This window comes from Rhineura floridana, chromosome 2, assembly GCF_030035675.1.
Source record: "Rhineura floridana isolate rRhiFlo1 chromosome 2, rRhiFlo1.hap2, whole genome shotgun sequence".
Lineage (NCBI taxonomy): Eukaryota > Metazoa > Chordata > Lepidosauria > Squamata > Rhineuridae > Rhineura > Rhineura floridana.
The window spans coordinates 195,356,706-195,375,327 of NC_084481.1; the positions used below are offsets into that span (position 1 = coordinate 195,356,706).

General features: G+C 43.5%; 1 protein-coding gene across 1 annotated transcript in view; it reads left to right on the top strand.

Moving 5' to 3' along the window:
• Window positions 1-18,622, top strand: part of NRXN3 (neurexin 3) — a 1,913,991-nt gene that overhangs the window by 534,752 nt on the left and 1,360,617 nt on the right. Inside the window, exon 8 of the mRNA XM_061611873.1 lies at window positions 2,898-3,281. Within this exon, the coding sequence (XP_061467857.1) occupies window positions 2,898-3,281 (384 nt within the window). The remainder of the gene's footprint in view (window positions 1-2,897; window positions 3,282-18,622) is intronic.

Sequence of the window (18,622 nt, forward strand, 5' to 3'; positions counted from 1 at the left end):
ATATTTCTATCAAACTTTAAAAAACAGGGAAATTGGGCAGCTATAGTGAATGCACCAAGGGAGCAGGAGACCCGACATCCTGACTGAGATATTGTACTGCCCTACAAATTTGTCAAAACGCAAAAACAATTTGGTTTGATCTTTAAAGTCCAATCCACTTCCTGTGTAGCTTGGGAAAAATTGCCAATGTGTGCCTCTGAGTATATGGTGAATGGTGGCAACACCTGCAATCAACCCAAATAACAAAAACAAGACATGTGCTGTACTGATCGTGTTTTAGCAGGGATGAAGCAATAATATTAAAACATGATATATTAAATATTAATATTAATATTTTGACAACTTTGTAGGGCAGTCCAATATCTCACAGGATGTCAGGTCTCCTGCTCCCCTGGTACATTCACTAAGGATGCCCAATTTCCCTGCTTTTTAAAGTTTGATAGAAATATCTATTGGCTATAGGTACATTCTTAAACTGCAAGGGTTTTTTTGGCCTATTAGGGAATTTCTCTTCTTTTTAATCTGGGAGGTAAGGAATGGGATCCTGTGCAAGTTTGCTGAGAATGGATGTGTCATTTACATGCTTATTGAGTTTAGTGGGATTAATCCAGTGTGATCATGCTTAGGATAGGTGAAAGTGACCTGGGGGAAGAGAAGGGGGAGGGGGGAGAATGGGGAGGGGAGGAGGAAGGGAAGGGGAGGGGAGGAAAGGAAAGGAAGAAGGGAGAGGGATGAAAGAAGGAGAGGGCAGGTTTGATCACTTGCATGTTTACTGAATTCTTTGGGATTTACTCCCATGCAGTCATGCTTAGGATAGGTCAAACTGAGCACAGAGAGGAGGGGAAGGGGGAGGGTTGGAAGGGGGAGGGGAGGAGGAAGAGAGGGGATTAGAAAATACATTCCTGATTAATGTGTCACAAATTCTAAGATATGATGTGGAGTAAATAGTGCAGCAATCAGGTGCTTTTGCTTTCTCAGAACAATGTGTGTTAATGGATAATACAGAATAGTTTACTTAGGTTTTCTGTAGCCAGAAAACTAATCTCAGAGGGCTCAGTTTAGGAGGAATTTGCATTTGATCTTTAACCCAGCCCCACTTTAATGTTAGCAGGTCTGTATCACTTGTTATACATTGCTACATTTTACAGGCATGTAAATAAGTAATCAAAACGTGGTTGGTTGTTTGGGGGTTTTTTTTTGCATTTTGGCTTGCATCTAAATAACTTGCAAGAATAAATTCATTTGGAAGTACTCATTATTTCTTAGAGTGCTGCTTGCATATATGGCAGATACCTAACCTATAGACAGCAACATTTAACATAAAAATAGGAAAAAATATATAGGGCAGAATCCAGCCAAAGTTGAATATTTTATACTGTTACTTATATATGTCTACTCAGAAGTAAGCCACATTGCGTTCAGTTAGGTTTACTCACCAGTAAGTAAGCATAGGATTGCATTCTTTAAGTCCCATTTTTGAAGCAGGAGAATTCAATACAATCTTAGCTCTTCTCTACAGAAATCAGTGGCTTAATAATGCTGGACAATGGATGGATTAATAAGTGCTGGATCCAGTCATAGGTCAACATGTCTAAGTCCTATTGATTTTAGTGGGAAAGAATTTGCCCTGTGTTTTCATGCTTCAGATAAATGAGATTTAAAATGATATTATTCCACTCTTAACTGAAGGAGACACTCTATCTTTATTGTGTATTTAAAGGAAGAAGCAGGTACCATTCTTTTCAAGGAGAAAATCTCCAAATAGTAATGTCACTGAAAAAGATAAACACGTTTAGTTGGGAAAGCTAGAACCTATTGACACAGGTACATTTTGTGTCAGTACCTGGATTATGTCCAAAATTGATATCTTAAACTATTTTTTGCCTGATTAAGGCAGTCTGTGTGAGTGCCAACGTCCAGCACACCATTGTGATGTGTAAATCAGATGTACAATTGATCCATGCATCCTTCAGGATAAGAAGGTGCCATTGCTGGTATGAACAGAATATTAGTATGTTTGTACTGTGTTGAACATGATGATGGTGCTGTCTACTCTTGACACTGACTCTTTAAGGCCCCTGGCAGAAGGCTTTCCCAGCTCTGCTTCTTGAGATCTTTTACCTAGAATAGGGATAGAGATCCTGTGGCCCTCCAGATGTTGTTGGTCTCCAATTCCTATCACCCTGACTATTTACCATGCTGGCTGGGCTGATGGGAGTTGGAGTCCAACAACATTTGGAGGACCACAACACAACAGGTTCCTCATTCCTAGAGTTTCCAGGGACTGAACCTTCTAACTTTGGCATGCAAAACATGTGGTCTAAAACTGAGCTATGGATGCCTATCCCTTAATGTTCGTCATGCCCCACTATAATTTGAATAATTACAGGATGAGTTCTTTTCATACACACATTCATGTTTAAGCTCTGTGATAGTTATTTCAAATTTTTAAAATCTGCACTGTAGACTGCTGCAGTCACAGTACTGGTGTGTGTACTATCTTGGGTTCCAGCATGAACTTAAGAGAGAAAACTTGCTCTTCTATCCAAATCTTCTGGCACCAGACTGCCAGATAGTTGATGCAGGACTTCAAAGGCCATGCACAAAAATAGCTGTCTGAAGTTCCTGCATCATTGCAAAGGATTGGGTTGGATGTCCATAATTTGTCTTCCAGCCTATCAGTTTTTTTTTCTGTGACTGTACTGTCTGACAGGTTTGACAGAGGGCAGCAAAGCATTTCAGGACAAGCTTTCTCTGTGTCAGGGTTTTGTCTCTGCTGTGACTCTGCTGTGAAATCTCCTGTACCAAAACCCTCCCCTTTCACTAGCATTCAGACTGGCGAGACTTGACTCGTGTCACAGTTGTGGCCACTGGTTGATGTGATCACTTTCTTTCAGGTACCATATCAGTGAACAGCAGACGGACACCCTTCACTGCTAGTGGGGAGAGTGAGATCCTGGATCTGGAAGGGGACATGTACCTTGGTGGACTGCCTGAAAACCGGGCAGGCCTCGTCCTCCCTACTGAGCTTTGGACAGCCATGTTGAACTATGGCTATGTGGGCTGCATCCGAGACCTCTTCATCGATGGGAGGAGCAAAAACATCCGGCAACTGGCAGAACAGCAGAATGCTGCCGGGGTCAAATCTTCCTGCATTCGGGGCAACAACAAGCAGTGTGACAGCTACCCCTGTAAGAACAATGCTGTCTGCAAGGATGGCTGGAACCGCTTCATATGTGACTGCACTGGCACTGGCTACTGGGGGAGAACATGTGAGCGGGGTAAGTCCAGAATTCAACAAGAGATCTCTTCTGAGCCTTATGTTGCCTGGGCAGCACTATGTGTGGCACACTAATGTAGTCCAAATGCACTTTCCCCCATAGTCCCATCACATATGAAAGCAGTGGTTCAAACTAACCATGGTAACCTCCAGTAAGGATGCATTCACAGTGTATGAACTGTGCATGTGGTGTAACATCAGGGCTGTGCATTCAACCCACCACTTATTGCGTGTATGACTTCTGGTTCGCGTGCTCCTTCCTAACACTTTTTGAAGGAGAAGAATTGTGAGAATTTGGTATTCTGATGTATGCTCTGAGTTACATCCAAGGGTAGCCAGTGGGTGCTTTCCAAATGTAGCTCAACAACAACTCTAATCAGTCCCAGCCAACATGGACAACAGTCAGGGATAACAGGAGTTGTAGTTCAACAGCATCTGGAAGGCACCATACCATTGGCTATCCCTGTGGTACACAATTCAATGATGCCGTTACAGGATCGTGTTAAACTTGTTTTGGTACGTTGTTGTTACGACTTAATAAGAGGATTGAAGTCAGTCTTTCACATTTTGGGGGGTGAATACATCTGAAAATGACACTTGACTAGAAATAGATTGATTCACCCATCTCTGCTTGATATCCTGCTATGATGGCTATGGCCTCAATCATACAACACAGAAAGCTGAACTATGGCTTACCAGAACGGTATGACTGAGCAGGTTCCTGGAGAGAAGCTCATAGCTGCTTTGCTCATCCCTGGCTGTAGCCAAGAACAAATCTTGGTCCAAGCTTATGGTTAGTGAGGAGAGAGCTTAAGTATGAGTCCAGGTTCAGATGTCACAGTAAGCCAAAGTCTCGGCTTAGCACAGCATAGTGTGGGACTAAAAAAGCCCAGGGAGGAGCAGAGTGGCTATGAGCTTCTCAAGAACCCACATGGCTCCAGGAAACTATAGTTTGATTTACTATGATGTGTGAAGCAAGCCACTATAGCCTGGCCTAGAGTGAATAGCTGCTTGGGAATTTTGTTGCTGTGTTGTTACTGAGATAGCGCAGTGGTGAGTATATACTAGAAAAAGCTACTAGATCGACTGGTTTGTTTGTTTGTTTGTTTGTTTTGTTTTAAGGACTTACAACACTAAGGACTCTTGAATAAGGTGGCATTCCCATTATGTTGAAAGCTTCCTGCACAGTGCTAAACTCTTTTCTTCTGTTCCTTTTATGATTGTGGTCAAATCAGCTTTCAGTTTACAATGATTAGTGCACATATTTGTTGCAGACTGTTATGCTTTTATCTCATCCACTGTTGCATTGCATTTTGAACTATGTCGTGTACTTACATGTGTCAGGTTATACACTGAGGAACTGTAGTCCTCTGCTTATTTTTTGTAACAAGGGATCAATGAATTCACCAAATAAATAGTGAAATAAATACCTTCTGACAGCAAAAAAGATAAATTGGAAATGAGCATGTCTGAAAATAAAATTTGTTTTTTGAACTAGGTAGGGTGCATGGAGAAGAGAATGTGGTGATTCTAATCAGAGTTTATGGTTGTAATATAAATAATATGTACTTATTTATTTATTTATTTAACAGGATTTAGATACCACTTAATCATCCAAGCCTCTGAAGGGTTTACAAAATATACATTAAAGTTACTGATAAAATGAGATATGAAAAACAAGGTGACCTAAACATTTTTAAAATACAAATAAAACCAGCATTTTTTTCGGGGAAAAACAACAACCCTAATAAATACTATTAAAATATATGTCAAATTTAGATGTCTGGGTAGGCTTGCCTAAAAAGCGGTTTCAGCAGATGCCAAAAACAAGCAAAAAACATTGAAGGCACCTGCCTAATATTAATGAGCAGGGAGTTCCAGAATGCAGATGCTGCCACAATGAAGGATCAATTATTTATTTATTTATTTATTTATTATTTGATTTATATCCCGCCCTTTCTCCCAGCAGGAGGAATTTCTTGCACATGCAGAATGAACATTATGTGGGCTTGTAAAAGTGCCAGTTCCACAAATCAAAGCGGTTGACTGGCCATATATGGGGGTAAGGCGACCTTTCATGTAAACTTATTCCAAGCTGTTAAGAGCCTCATATGCCAATAGTAATGCTCTGCATTTGGTCCAATAGCTCCAGCAGCCAGAGCAGATATCTGAGGAGGGATGTTGTATCCTGCAGCATTCTGCACTAATTACAGTTTCTGGGCCAAATGTAAGGGAAGCCCCACATAGACTGCACTACAGTAATCTAAGTGACAATCCAAAGGGGTCATGCCCTTTGGGGACAATCTTTCAGTTGACTCTGCCAAACACAGAGACAAGGTCAGGATTTAGACTACCCACACACTCCAGGTGTACCCACTCAGCCCGCAAACAGTAATCCACTGCAATCAGCAACAAAGCAACAGTAACCAGCTCTTACTTGCAGACAGAAATTGCACAGGCAGGCAGACTCTCACACTGATGCTTAGAGGATAGACCAGGCAGGGGCCAGGATGCTGGTAGCCAGCCTCTCCCTGCTTAGTTCTTCTGTAGCTCTGCACATAACTTAAAATGAATGGCAAAATGCAGATTCAGCATGGACTTACCCAAGGCTGGCACCAGAGGGCAGCCGGGTTTGGCCCTGGCTGAGAGCCCTTGCAGTAGGGTGATCCCTCCTTAGGGTGGTGTGATGGTGCTTCTGTTCCATGATCCATGGTAGTGTTGGATCCTGCAACCCGACCTTACTGTGGATTATGGAGAGGAAGCTCCCAGGTACTCCCCCAACACAGGCAGCGTGGCCATCAATAAGCCTGTCCACCCACCCCACCTACCTCTCCCATCAGTGTGAATGCCGTGCACATTGTGTGTGCATGCCTGCCATCACCCAAGATGGCAGTGGGGGCTTCCCTAAGAGGCTGACACTATGTGCACATTATTCACATGACATGAGATGTATGTGGGGCATGTGGGCAGACTTATTAGCCTGACACTTCCTGTATGGGGGGGGTGTTGGGCTACAGCACTGCGGGCCCAGGGCAGGCTGGTGCCCAAGGGTTCAATCATGCCTGTCGCCAGCCCTGAACTTGCCCATCATGAATTTGCCTAATTATCAATGAGAACTAGACCTAAATTGAGTGATTAGTAAAAGAAACCAATTTCACATCTGTTTTCCATGATGTACATATACTTCATGTGCCGTACATGTCCCTAACTTGGAACATGGGTCATTATTTCCAGACAAGACAAACATATTATCAAAGTCTGTTGGAGAATTCATATTTTGTGGTGGTGTAGTGGTTAAGGTGTTGGACTACGACCTGGGAGACCAGGGTTTGAATCCCCACATAGCCATGAAGCTCACTGGGTGACCTTGGGCCAGTCACTGCCTCTCAGTCTCATGAAAATCCTATTCATAGGGTCGCCATAAGTCGGAATCGACTTGAAGGCAGTACATTTACATTTATAGTGACATGATTGGATATTTGGACTTGAGGGTCAGAGAATGAATGCCTGTTTTGTTCATAGTTGTGCCACTTTTTAAAAAAAACATAATGTTGAATGGGCTCTAATCCTCAAACATAAGGCTTTATTGGCACATAAGAGTTGTGTCAATTTAGTTAAGGCAAATGAGGGTGAGTGAGATGCTGTACAGGATGACAGTGTGCAAGGAGAGGTCTGGCATAAGGACAGATGGATTCACAGAGGCATTAAAAGTTCTACTTTGTTTTAGGGAGTAATTAGCATTGTCTGTATCTATTGGCTTCTCATTTGCTAAAACTCTAACAGCAGCTGAAGCATTAGATGAACACAATAGCACTGCTGGTTGAGCTAATGAAGATGCTCTGCAGATGGAAAGATCTGACTTATGGAGATGATGTGCTTTTCTGCACTGATGTCGAACCACCTTCGCATAGTCTGAAGGCTTTTCTGGAAACAAAATCCAAGCATTGCACAGACTGAAGCATGGAGTATGCACCATATTCAGATCAGTTTTGTTACATTATGTGTTGGTGCTGGAAATGCCAATTGCCTAAGAAAGTACAACACATCTTGGCTGGCATCCAGACTGTTTGGATTCTTCTCCTCCAACTTCATTCTTAAAGAGGACTGTTGAACAGAGCAAAACCTGTATATGAGAGACAGAAGGACACCAGGAATGCTCTGAGGTGGTAGGAATCAATGTTTTATATTTATTGGGTTGAGAGCATTTTGTTTCACCTTAAGCCAGCCTTCCTGAACCTAGTTCCCTCCAGATGTTTTAGACTAGGATTCCCAACATCCCTGACAGCGCTGGCTGGGATTTATAGGAGTTGTAGTCCAAAACATCTGGAAGGCACCAGGTTGGGGAAGGATGACATCAGCCTATAGACCTACCATTTCATACATATGCAGTAAAATGGTGAAATTTGAAGACTAATGTAAAGATCTTGGCAAATTTGGGGTTGAAAGAGGCATTTGCTTATGTATTGGATACAGGTGCTAAATATTTACTATTTTATATCTGCTGGTGGGAACTCATATCCTTGTTACAGTTAATTCCAGGCTTTCACAAAAATCCTGAAACTGCTTGCCTCATTTTATGTTCATTGTCATGAGTGCCAAAAACAGCCTTCCATTTTAGGCAATTTTTAGTCCTTGTGAGGCAAGATGCACCCCCCTTTTGCAATGGGAATAAAACAGCCAACAGTGGCTTGTGGGTGAAAATAGGCCACAACTTTATTGATTGGAGCAAGTAATAGGGGTTGGCATGGCAAGCAGTTGCAACTAGGGTTGCCAGGTTCAGGGCCTGAGACTGATCCTGTATCTTTAGGAGAAGAGAAGGTCAGCCAAGTGCAGGTGTTCTTGCAACCCTGTAATGGGAAAAACCACAAGGTGGAATTCTCCCTTCCCCTGAACAACTTTTAAAGATACAGAAGACCTCTTGGAGGCTGCAAGGTCTTCTGCATCTTTAAAGGTTGTGCAGGGGGAAGGGAGAATTCCACCTTGTGGTTTTTCCCATTACAGGGTTGCAAGAACACCTGCACTTGGCTGACTTTCTCTTCTCCTAATGATACAGGATCAGTCTCAGACCCAGAGCCTGGCAACCCTAGGTGCAACCCAATAAGCAGTTGGGAATCACCCTTGGGAGTTGGACAGCATTAGACCCAGGTGAGGTGCAATCCCAAGGCAACTGTGGTCCCACTGATCAACCAGGGGAGATAGTGGTAGCCAACCGGATGAGGCCCAGCCCCTCCTGAGCTAGGGGCATGGCCAGCGAGTACCCCACTAGACCCTTATGGGAGTCCTCCATATGTTTGAACCTGCCCAATGCTATTTCCACCAAAAGGGAGGTGAGCAGCGCTTCCTGACCCACCAGTAACTAGGGATGGATGAGAAATTTGATTCAGTTGGCATCTGAAGCCAAATTTATCAAACTTGAACTTTCTCAAACAACATGAGAACTAAAATGCATCCATCATTTGAAATTTGCACTTATCCAAATTTTGCTATGCAGTTCTTCAACTAAGCAATGTTTGTAAAAATAGATATATTAGGGGGAAATGTGCATGAAAATGAATAGATTAGTGAAGATATCATACAATAACTGCATTGCATTAGGAGACTGCTTGCAAAAATATGTACATTAGTCAAAACTGTGCACAAGTATGTGTTTAGTAGGAGAAATTCTCACTGAAATGCTGGAGGATTTTCATAAGAATTTTTTTTAAAAAAACCACACACAAATTTATTTATTTATTTATTTATTTATTAAATTTATTAGTCACCCATCTGGCTGGTTATCCAGCCACTCTGGGCGACGTACAACATAAAAACATACAATTCACATTAGAGCATTAAAAAATCTCAAACAATAATAATAAAGCCTAACCCACCCCAAAAGCCTGCCTGAAGAGCCAGGTCTTCAAGGCCCAGTGGAAGCTCATCATAGAGGGGGCATGGGGGGGAATTTCACAGAGTGGGGGCCACAATTGAAAAAGCCCTCTCCCTAGTCCTCACCAGTCTAGCTGTTTTAACTGGTGGGATGGAGAGAAGGTCTTTTGAGGCTGATCTTGTTGAGCGGCATTGCTGATGATGCTGGAGGCGCTCTTTCAGATAGACTGGACCAAAACCATGCAGGGTTTTAAAGGTCAAAGCCAACACCTTGAATTGGTCCCGGAAAGCAACTGGTAACCAGTGCAACTCCTTCAGCACTGGAGTAATGTGATCTCGCCGGCGGCTGCCCTTAATCAGGTGAGCCGCCGCATTCTGTACCAGTTGCAGCTTCCTGACCGTTTTCAAGGATAACCCCATGTAGAGCGCATTACAGTAGTCTAGGCAAGAGGAGACCAGGGCATGTACCACCACTGGGAGCAGATGGTTGGGAAGGTAGGGGCGCAGCCTCCATATCAGATGGAGTTGATGCAGCGCCGCCCGGCTCACAGCCAAGACCTGAGCCTCCATGGAGAGCTGGGAGTCAAGAATGACCCCCAGGCTGCGGACCTGGTCTTTCAAGGGCAATTGTACCCCATTGAGCACCAGGTCAACATCCCCAAGCTTCCTCTTGTCTCCCATGAACAGTACCTCGGTTTTGTCAGGGTTCAGCTTCAGCTTATTCCTTCCCATCCAGCCTCTCACCGACTCCAGGCACTTGGACAGGCTTTCTACAGCCAACCTCGGTGAAGATTTAAATGAGAGATAGAACTGTGTGTCATCCGCATACTGGTGACATTGCAGCCCAAATCTCCTGATGATAGCCCCCAGCGGCTTTATATAGATGTTGAACAGCATCGGGGATGGAGCCCTGTGGCACCCCACAAATGAGAGGTCAAGGATCCGAAACCTCATCCCTCAACGCCACTCTCTGGTACCTAACAGAGAGGAAGGAACGGAACTACTGCAATACAGTGCCCCCTATACCCAACCTGTCCAGGAGGACCAGAAGTATACCGTGGTCAACGGTATCAAAAGCCGCTGAGAGATCCAGGAGGACAATGAAGGTACATTTGCCCCTATCCAGCGCCCTCCTCATATCATCCACCAAGGCGACCAAGGCTGTTTCAGTCCTGTGTCCAGGCCTGAAGCCTGATTGAAATGGATCCAGATAATCCGCTTCCTCCAAGTGTGCTTGCAACTGCTTCGCCACCACCCACTCAACCACCTTGCCCAGAAATGGTAGATTCGAGACTGGGCGAAAATTGCTGTAGGAATGTGGAGAACCAAATTTGAGATTGGAAAAAAATGAGAAACTGAGAGAACTGAAATTGCCAGATCCTTCCATCCCTACCGCCAGCCCTACTTCCTTACTGCAACCAAGCAACTAAGCCATAGGTGATATTCCAAGTGCTGCAGGACAAGTGCCTGGGGGGAGAGGTCATTGCTATCCTTGATGTGAGGACCCTGACTTTCTTGAGCCGGGGTGCCTGGGTTGCCCCCCAAAGCTCCCTGGGGAAGCCATTGACATAGTCAACTCCCTAGGCCTGAACCAGGCCCACCCAGGAATGGAAGCCTGGGATCTCCAGTATGTTAACCCTTTGTGGGAGGAATCCTCATCCAAGGAAGATGACTCACCTGACCCATGGTGCCAGGTCTATTGTGAGGAGGCCAGTAACAAACTGTGCACCCCCTCCCAGAAGACCAAGTCTCTGTCATGGTCTCCGGCCCCTGCCAGGCCTCCTGTATCCCTAGGTCAAGGGAGGGGGGTTATCCAGGCATGGGGGGCAATCAGCAGAAAACTCCCATTGATGAAAAGATTGGGCCCGCTTGATGGAGCACCTTAGAGTACACTGGCTCATTGGGGGAGGAGGTCGCGGAGTGGCTGCCGGTGAAAACCAATTCTGCTACTAACCTCTTTGTCTGAGATACGCGACTCGTCAACAGCAGCTCCAGCAATGTCTTTCACCAAAGCTAGCTTGCAAAGAAAGAGCCCAGCATCAAGCAAGCTGAAGTCTTTTATAGGCCAGGGCCTATCCCTGCCTCTCTGCGGCTCTCATGGGAATACCTGGGATTACAAGCAGTCCTGCGAGAGCTGGCATGGTCAGGAGGATGAATCTTCCCTCCGGTTGTTCCCATGGCTGTGCACCACCCCACAAATGTGCCCTCGCTGAGAGCACAAGGCTAGGCTTTTGGGTTGCATAAGCAAGACTCACAGGAAAGACAAGAGTAGCATGATTCAGATGCCCACCCATTCCCCCGGAATCACATATATCTTTTTTTAATAATACTCTCAACCGAGAAAAGCCAGATTTGTGATCAGAATGCATCAAATGAAGTAAATTAGTTTGCTTCCATGCTTCATTTTTTGAAAGAATTCAGAAATGTTTGACAAGAAATAGAGGAAGAAGGCAAGGAAGAAATGTAGATATGGAGACTACAGACGGGATGGGAAAGAAGAGGCATAGGAATATGACCTTACACTGAGTCAGATCATTGGTCCATCTAGCTCAGTATTGTCCACACTTGACTGGGAGCAGCTCTCCAGGATTTCATGCAAGGGAGATTCCCAGTCCTACCTGGAGATGCTGGGGATTAAATGTGGGTCTTTGTGTACGCAGAGCAGATGCGCTACCACCAAGCTACAGCCAGATGCTGTTCTTTGGGGCAAGAGGATAAGACGTAATATTCATGAAAAGCTAGCAGTATTGGGTACTGAAGCTCTGCCCTGGGACACTTCATCAGACATACATTTCCAGACCTTTCAGCTAAGCCTGCAAGCAGAAATTTATTAACTGGAGAGGTTAAGGGAGAAAAGCTTTAATCATAGATGTTAAAAGCACACCAATTCACTGGTGTTGTAATATAGGTGCCTTTTGCTGTCACAGTATACCCATGCTTGAACAAAACAAAATGAAGTTCAACCTCTGTACACCCCAGCAACACCTATCCTTTGTGAACGAGCAGTGAAGATACATTGATTCCACCAAATAAACAAACTTCAGGGCTTAAGTGGAGGTGGGACCCAGCACTACAACCTGATTTCAGCTTAGGGATGTAGTTGTGGCACATGGGACATAGTAGCAAAGATGAAAATGCATCTAAGGCTTGGTCTACCCTTGCAGCCAAATCTGGAGGTGATAAACTGGTTGCAGGCAGAAGCAGCCTTTCTTTTTAATGTTCATTTGAGTACAAACAATAGTATTGTGCAAGAAGAAAGCTGGTGTATCTCGGAGGAATGTCATAGCCTAGCTCACTCTATGTTGTACTAGTTTTCTACTTGCAGGGAGTTGATTTTCAGATCTAAGGGAGCATTAAAATTCCTTGTACCTGCATTGGCATGTCTGCCACCTCATTCAAACCCAGTACGTGCAGGGCATCATTCCCTCTCACTGTATTGGCATAGCCCTGCTTCCACACATCTGAGATCAGGGGCAGGGTTCTGGGTCAAATAATGCGGCTTCCAGTAAGCCTGACCCCAGCTTTTCCCTCTTTGGAAAATAATCACTGACAAGCTGGGATTATTAAAATGATATCTGCAGAACCCTGGCTAATTGGGGGCACAGAGCCATCGCTCTGTCAGCTCCAATTGCCTCAGAGCTTATTCGTAGCACCATTTTTAAGTCATTAAAATGCCATGGTTCTCTGGATAGAACATACAAGCCAGACCATTAACACTTCCATGGTTCTTCAGCTTGTATTGACTTTATATCTCTTGCCTGACTGCCTTCTAAGGTTTTCCTCTGCTCTCATAGTTCTGAATAACATATCGGCAAAGGGTAGCCACAGCAGCTGCATAGTGCCTATGAGATGCACCTCTGCATGCTCCTCACCCCCCTCTCCTCTGGCCAGTCCCATACAAGTGGTAGCTCAGGGATGAGCCTGTGCTGTGTTCTGTTCAGTCGCAGAGAGTTATGGGTGCACTGTCCTGGGAAGTACTGCCCAGCCTCCAGATCTCGGCCCTTTTTTAAAAGGGCTGGGTGCTGCTGCTGCAAGCTTGTGTGAAGAACTCTCCCTGGGAATTGTATATCACTCTCTGTAAATAAAGCAGATAATTACCAGTACCAACGTACAGCCTGAACACAGTAATTAAGGTTCAAGAGGCATCACAGAACTGACTGGTTTGCATTTTGCATATTGTTTTATGTTACATTAAACTGGTTGACTTCTTATTACTTGAGTGCTTGTCTAGACAACATGGGGAGGTTGGAAGAGTGATTTGCACCTCCCCAAACTCATAGATACTCGGTATTTAACAGAAATAAACAAACAAAGCCTTGGAGCTTTTATCTCCTCTTCTGCCTTCACTGCATTTCTTCTAGGTATTCACAGGCTGTAAATTTGCAAGCTATGGCATTCCACTTTTTGTTTTTTAAAGCAGGTTGAGGACACTTTTAAAAATGGGTATGATGGCTGTGCATACTACCATCATTCACAGGATCTTCCAACAAGGACTTCCATGAAGGTACTGAAAAATGTAATTGCAAATCTTGCCTTGCTTGCAAGCCTTATCCCTTTCCTAGGCCGCTATATAGTAAAGAGTCTAAAGTGGTGTGGTGGGGAACACTTGCACTAACATCTGCCCAGACTGGATGCGTAAACCCAGCATCCAGAGTGGGCACTTGTCCATGGCCCAAGAGAGCTTTTGTATGGGAAAGTGCCCTGTTTATGTCCTTTTCCAGCCATGACCCTGACCCATCCCCAAAGCCTCCCACCTGATGCTTCTTGCAGGTCACCTACCTAGACCATATACGGCTCTTGTAGATCACCTGTTGAGTCATCTGATATTATTCTAGCTCAAGAACACATATGACTGCATGATAATAATGTCACCTCATCAGGGGATTAACTGATAACCAGTTAAAAGTGAGAAAGTTAACCAGGCACTTCTTCAGTTTGTTAATAAGAAAGCCAGCATCAGATTCTAGGGATGTAAAAACACTAGTTGCCAGATCAAAGCGTTTCCATTAGCCACACCTGGAGGGGCAATGGGTTGATCTGCGAATCAGTTGTGAAATCTATTGCAAGCTGATTTTTTTTAAAAAAATGCATTCAAGCTGCTCCCACCAGGTTTTACAGTAAAAAGGGGTGGGGTTTGGCTAGTGTTGTGTGCCCCCATTTTCAGAAAAGAGAGATGGTGACACACTGGAACCGGCAGAAAAGTGAGTGTGTTTCTATCCTAGATTACTTGACTTTGAATCCTGGGAATAAGGGAATCATGTAGCCTGTATAGTTTGCCAAACTTTTGTGGGTCCTATTCTTGCTTGAATCTCCCTGCTTAACCTTGGCACCAACTGTTCTTCATTATGTGCTTTGCTGGGTGCTGTTTATGAAGGGCAATGCATCTGCTGTGGGTTATGTGATGGTAAACAGAGGGCTTCAGTTTCCATTTTATTATCTGCTGAATACCTTTATTGCAGCATTTCCTAAAAGCTCTTTAATGACAACACACATCTGCCCATTATGTATCCAATAAAACTTAGGAGCTATAAAATTACAGGGTAATAAGAAGTGCTACAAAATTATTTACTATGCGGAGTGAATCGAACGGCTCTTGTTTTGTCTCTCTTCTTTGGAAGGACTGTTTTCAAGGCTGGCTGCACCATCTACAAATTAAGGGATCTGTAGAGATGATGCTCAGTATGTTTTGAATGCTTCTTTAAAGTGCCCATGTCAAACATATTGACCTTGTGGATTAAGGCTACATGATCAGATCAGATGGCAACATGTTTGCTCAAAAGACTCTTAATCTTGTCGACTCCTAAAGGGTTGCATATACTAGGAGACACAGCTTGCTTGAATATGTCAGTAGGAACCATCTGGTATACTGGGGACCACAGGAAAAATGTGTTATCTGCTAAAGTAGGACTGTACTTTATCCCCCACAAAGCTTCAATTTCCAGCACCCTTAACAAACTATAGTCCCCAGGACTCTTTGGGGGAAGTCATGTACTTTAAATGTAAGGTGTGTATGCAGCCCCTATCTGCAACTGGGGTTTTCCAAACTGGGGAAAAGAAATGATGTGTTGAAATTCTTCAAATATATAAAAGGACCTCAGATCACAGAGGGCAAACTGCTCACTGTTTAACACTATCCTGGCACATGTGAAGCTGGGCAGATCCTCACTGGTATTTTGAAGTCACACAAGTGCTGCCTTGGGTACCCTTGATTTCTAAAGTACAGAAACTGTTTATATCAAAACAAGTCATTTGCTGGGCCTTTGCAGTTCCTTTGGCTTTCTTCAAAGTGACAACTGTAGAAAACCTTTAAAAAAAAAAAGCAGGAGAGATTTCCAGGGGAAAAAACCCAAACATATTCTGACAAATGACCCTGAGTGCTTCCTTTGAATTTCCTAATGTACTGTAAATAAGCCAAGTAATTAATTCACATTTAGGGAGGATGAATGGACAATAAAAAATCATTAAAAAGCCCAACCATCCATCTTTATTATTTCAATGATGCAACAATTAAAAAATGATCTGTAGTTCTATAGTCTTGATTTCACATAGCACAAGTATGTTGGGGCTGGGAGCTTTTCTACTGGCTGTATAATGCAATCATCAGAGCGTTTAATAGATTGTCATGCATTATTGCACCAAAAGCAAACTCAAGAAAGGAGACTTTAGATTTGCCAGATAATCCATGAATGTACTCAGCCAGTATGTGTACTCTCCTAAACAATAGTTGTCTGATGATGATCAGGGTAACTTTTGTTTTGAACATTTATTGTCCTGGAACAGTGCAATTTACAAGCTGACTGATAGCCTTATGTGAATAAATACCTGGAGATTTTCTCACTTTGTAGGTGGTTGATCCCAGAATTAGTTATAAAAATGCTTACATTTATCCACCAAATGAATTTATTTGGCAGACAGGAAAAATATGTATGTGTGTTTGTGTTTATGATTTTATGAGTTCTAACACTCTTTAGAATCGTAGAGCTGGAAGGGGCCTATAAGGCCATTGAGTCCAACCTCCTGCTCAATGCAGGAATCCAAATTAAAGTATACCCAACATGTGGCTGTCCAGCTGTCCCTCAATGCCTCCAGTATTAGAGAGCCCAGCATTGCTATCATATCATGCATTTGGAAATCCTAAGAATGAATATAATTCTTAATTGAGTGCTAACATGTAGAAAGTGTAGGTGAGGAAGTTTATTTTTATTGGAGTTTGGTGGCCCTTGCATCCCTAATGTGTTCCTTATAGTCCAGAGCTTGGAAAAGTTACTTTTTTGAACTACAACTCCCATCAGGCCAATCCAGTGGCCATGCTGGCTGGGGCTGATGGGAGCTGTAGTTCAAAAAAGTAACTTTTCCAAGCTCTGCCTTATACTCTTTCCTTATAGGGTGGCCACTTATGCATCACCAAAAAAGGACAAGAATGAAGCTTACTTTTTGTAAAATTTGCATATGCTAATTTATATGTATAGATGTAAATTTAGAAACAATTTCTGTCATTTAAATAGATACACAATATATATCACCCTAGTAGGGAAGACTGTAAGCAGGTGACTTGTGTTCCACCTCAGTCTGCTGTCAGAGCTGTTGATGGGCAACTTCAAAGCTCCTGCTCTCCCTTATTCAAGAACCCTGACATTCCTTCTTATGGTTCTTTTTTGTTGAAGTAGACTTGGATTGGACAACCCTTCAAATAGAGCAGTGGTTCCTAAACTTTTTTTCTCCACAGACCATTTGACATTTCCTGAAGCTCTTGGTGACCATTTAATATTTTTTCTCCTTCTCAGAGCAATTGTAATGTTCAGTGCTAGATGCTGTATGGGTTTTAGTTCCGTTTTTACAGACAGGATGCAGGCTACCTGAATGAAGCTCAGGGACCACTGGTGATCTGTGGACCTCCGTTTGGGAACCCTTTGAAAGCCATTCAAAATGGTGGGTTGACTTCTGTAAAGTAGGGCACAGGTCACCTTCCTTGCTTACTGCTTTACAATGATGGACTAATTTTTCAAGGCAATTAAAATGTGCAACTATGCTTCTCTGACAATACTAAAAGGTATCTTTGCTTCCTCTTCTGTGCTGGAGTTCACAGATCTCTCCATGTGAATTAGAGAGGGAGGAGAAATGAATTCCCACATTCACAAATGAGCATCCCTTCCCTTTGCTGTATGTTCTGTGCTCTCTTTTGTCCTCAGTTCTGACATTGGCAGTGATGTCTAAAGCACGCTTAGTTACGGGAATATCATAATCATTAATCTAACTTCAGTGGGGAAAGGATGAGTATAATTATGTTTGCTTTAATTTTTGCCCAGTCTGAAAAGGCAGCATTATTATTTACTTATTTAGGCTGGAAGGCTTGGAAGGAAGGAATACATGCAAGGAAGAGGAGATTTAAAGTTTGGAATTAAGTCTGTAGGCTCAGATGTTTGTGAAAATTTAAGAACATAAGAACATAAGAAAAGCCTGCTGGATCAGGCCAGTGGCCCATCTAGTCCAGCATCCTGTTCTCACAGTGGCCAACCAGGTGCCTGGGGGAAGCCCGCAAGCACGACCCGGGTGCAAGAACACTCTCCCCTCCTGAGGCTTCCGGCAACTGGTTTTCAGAAGCATGCTGCCTCTGACTAGGGTGGCACAGCACAGCCATCATGGCTAGTAGCCATTGATAGCCCTGTCCTCCATGAATTTGTCTAATCTTCTTTTAAAGCCATCCACGCTGGTGGCCATTACTGCATCTTGTGGGAGCAAATTCCATAGTTTAACTATGCGCTGAGTAAAGAAGTACTTCCTTTTGTCTGTCCTGAATCTTCCAACATTCAGCTTCTTTGAATGTCCACGAGTTCTAGTATTATGAGAGAGGGAGAAGAACTTTTCTCTATCCACTTTCTCAATGCCATGCATAATTTTATACACTTCTATCATGTCTCCTCTGACCCGCCTTTTCTCTAAACTAAAAAGCCCCAAATGCTGCAACCTTTCCTCATAAGGGAGTCGCTCCATCCCCTTGATCATTCTGGTTGCCCTCTTCTGAACCTTTTCCAACTCTATAATATCCTTTTTGAGATGAGGCGACCAGAACTGTACACAATATTCCAAATGCGGCCACACCATAGATTTATACAACGGCATTATGATATCGGCTGTTTTATTTTCAATACCTTTCCTAATTATTGCTAGCATGGAATTTGCCTTTTTCACAGCTGCCGCACACTGGGTTGACATTTTCATCGTGCTGTCCACTACAACCCCGAGGTCTCTCTCCTGGTCGGTCACCGCCAGTTCAGACCCCATGAGCGTATATGTGAAATTCAGATTTTTTGCTCCAATATGCATAATTTTACACTTGTTTATATTGAATTGCATTTGCCATTTTTCTGCCCATTCACTCCGTTTGGAGAGGTCTTTTTGGAGCTCTTCGCAATCCCTTTTTGTTTTAACAACCCTGAACAATTTAGTGTCGTCAGCAAACTTGGCCACTTCACT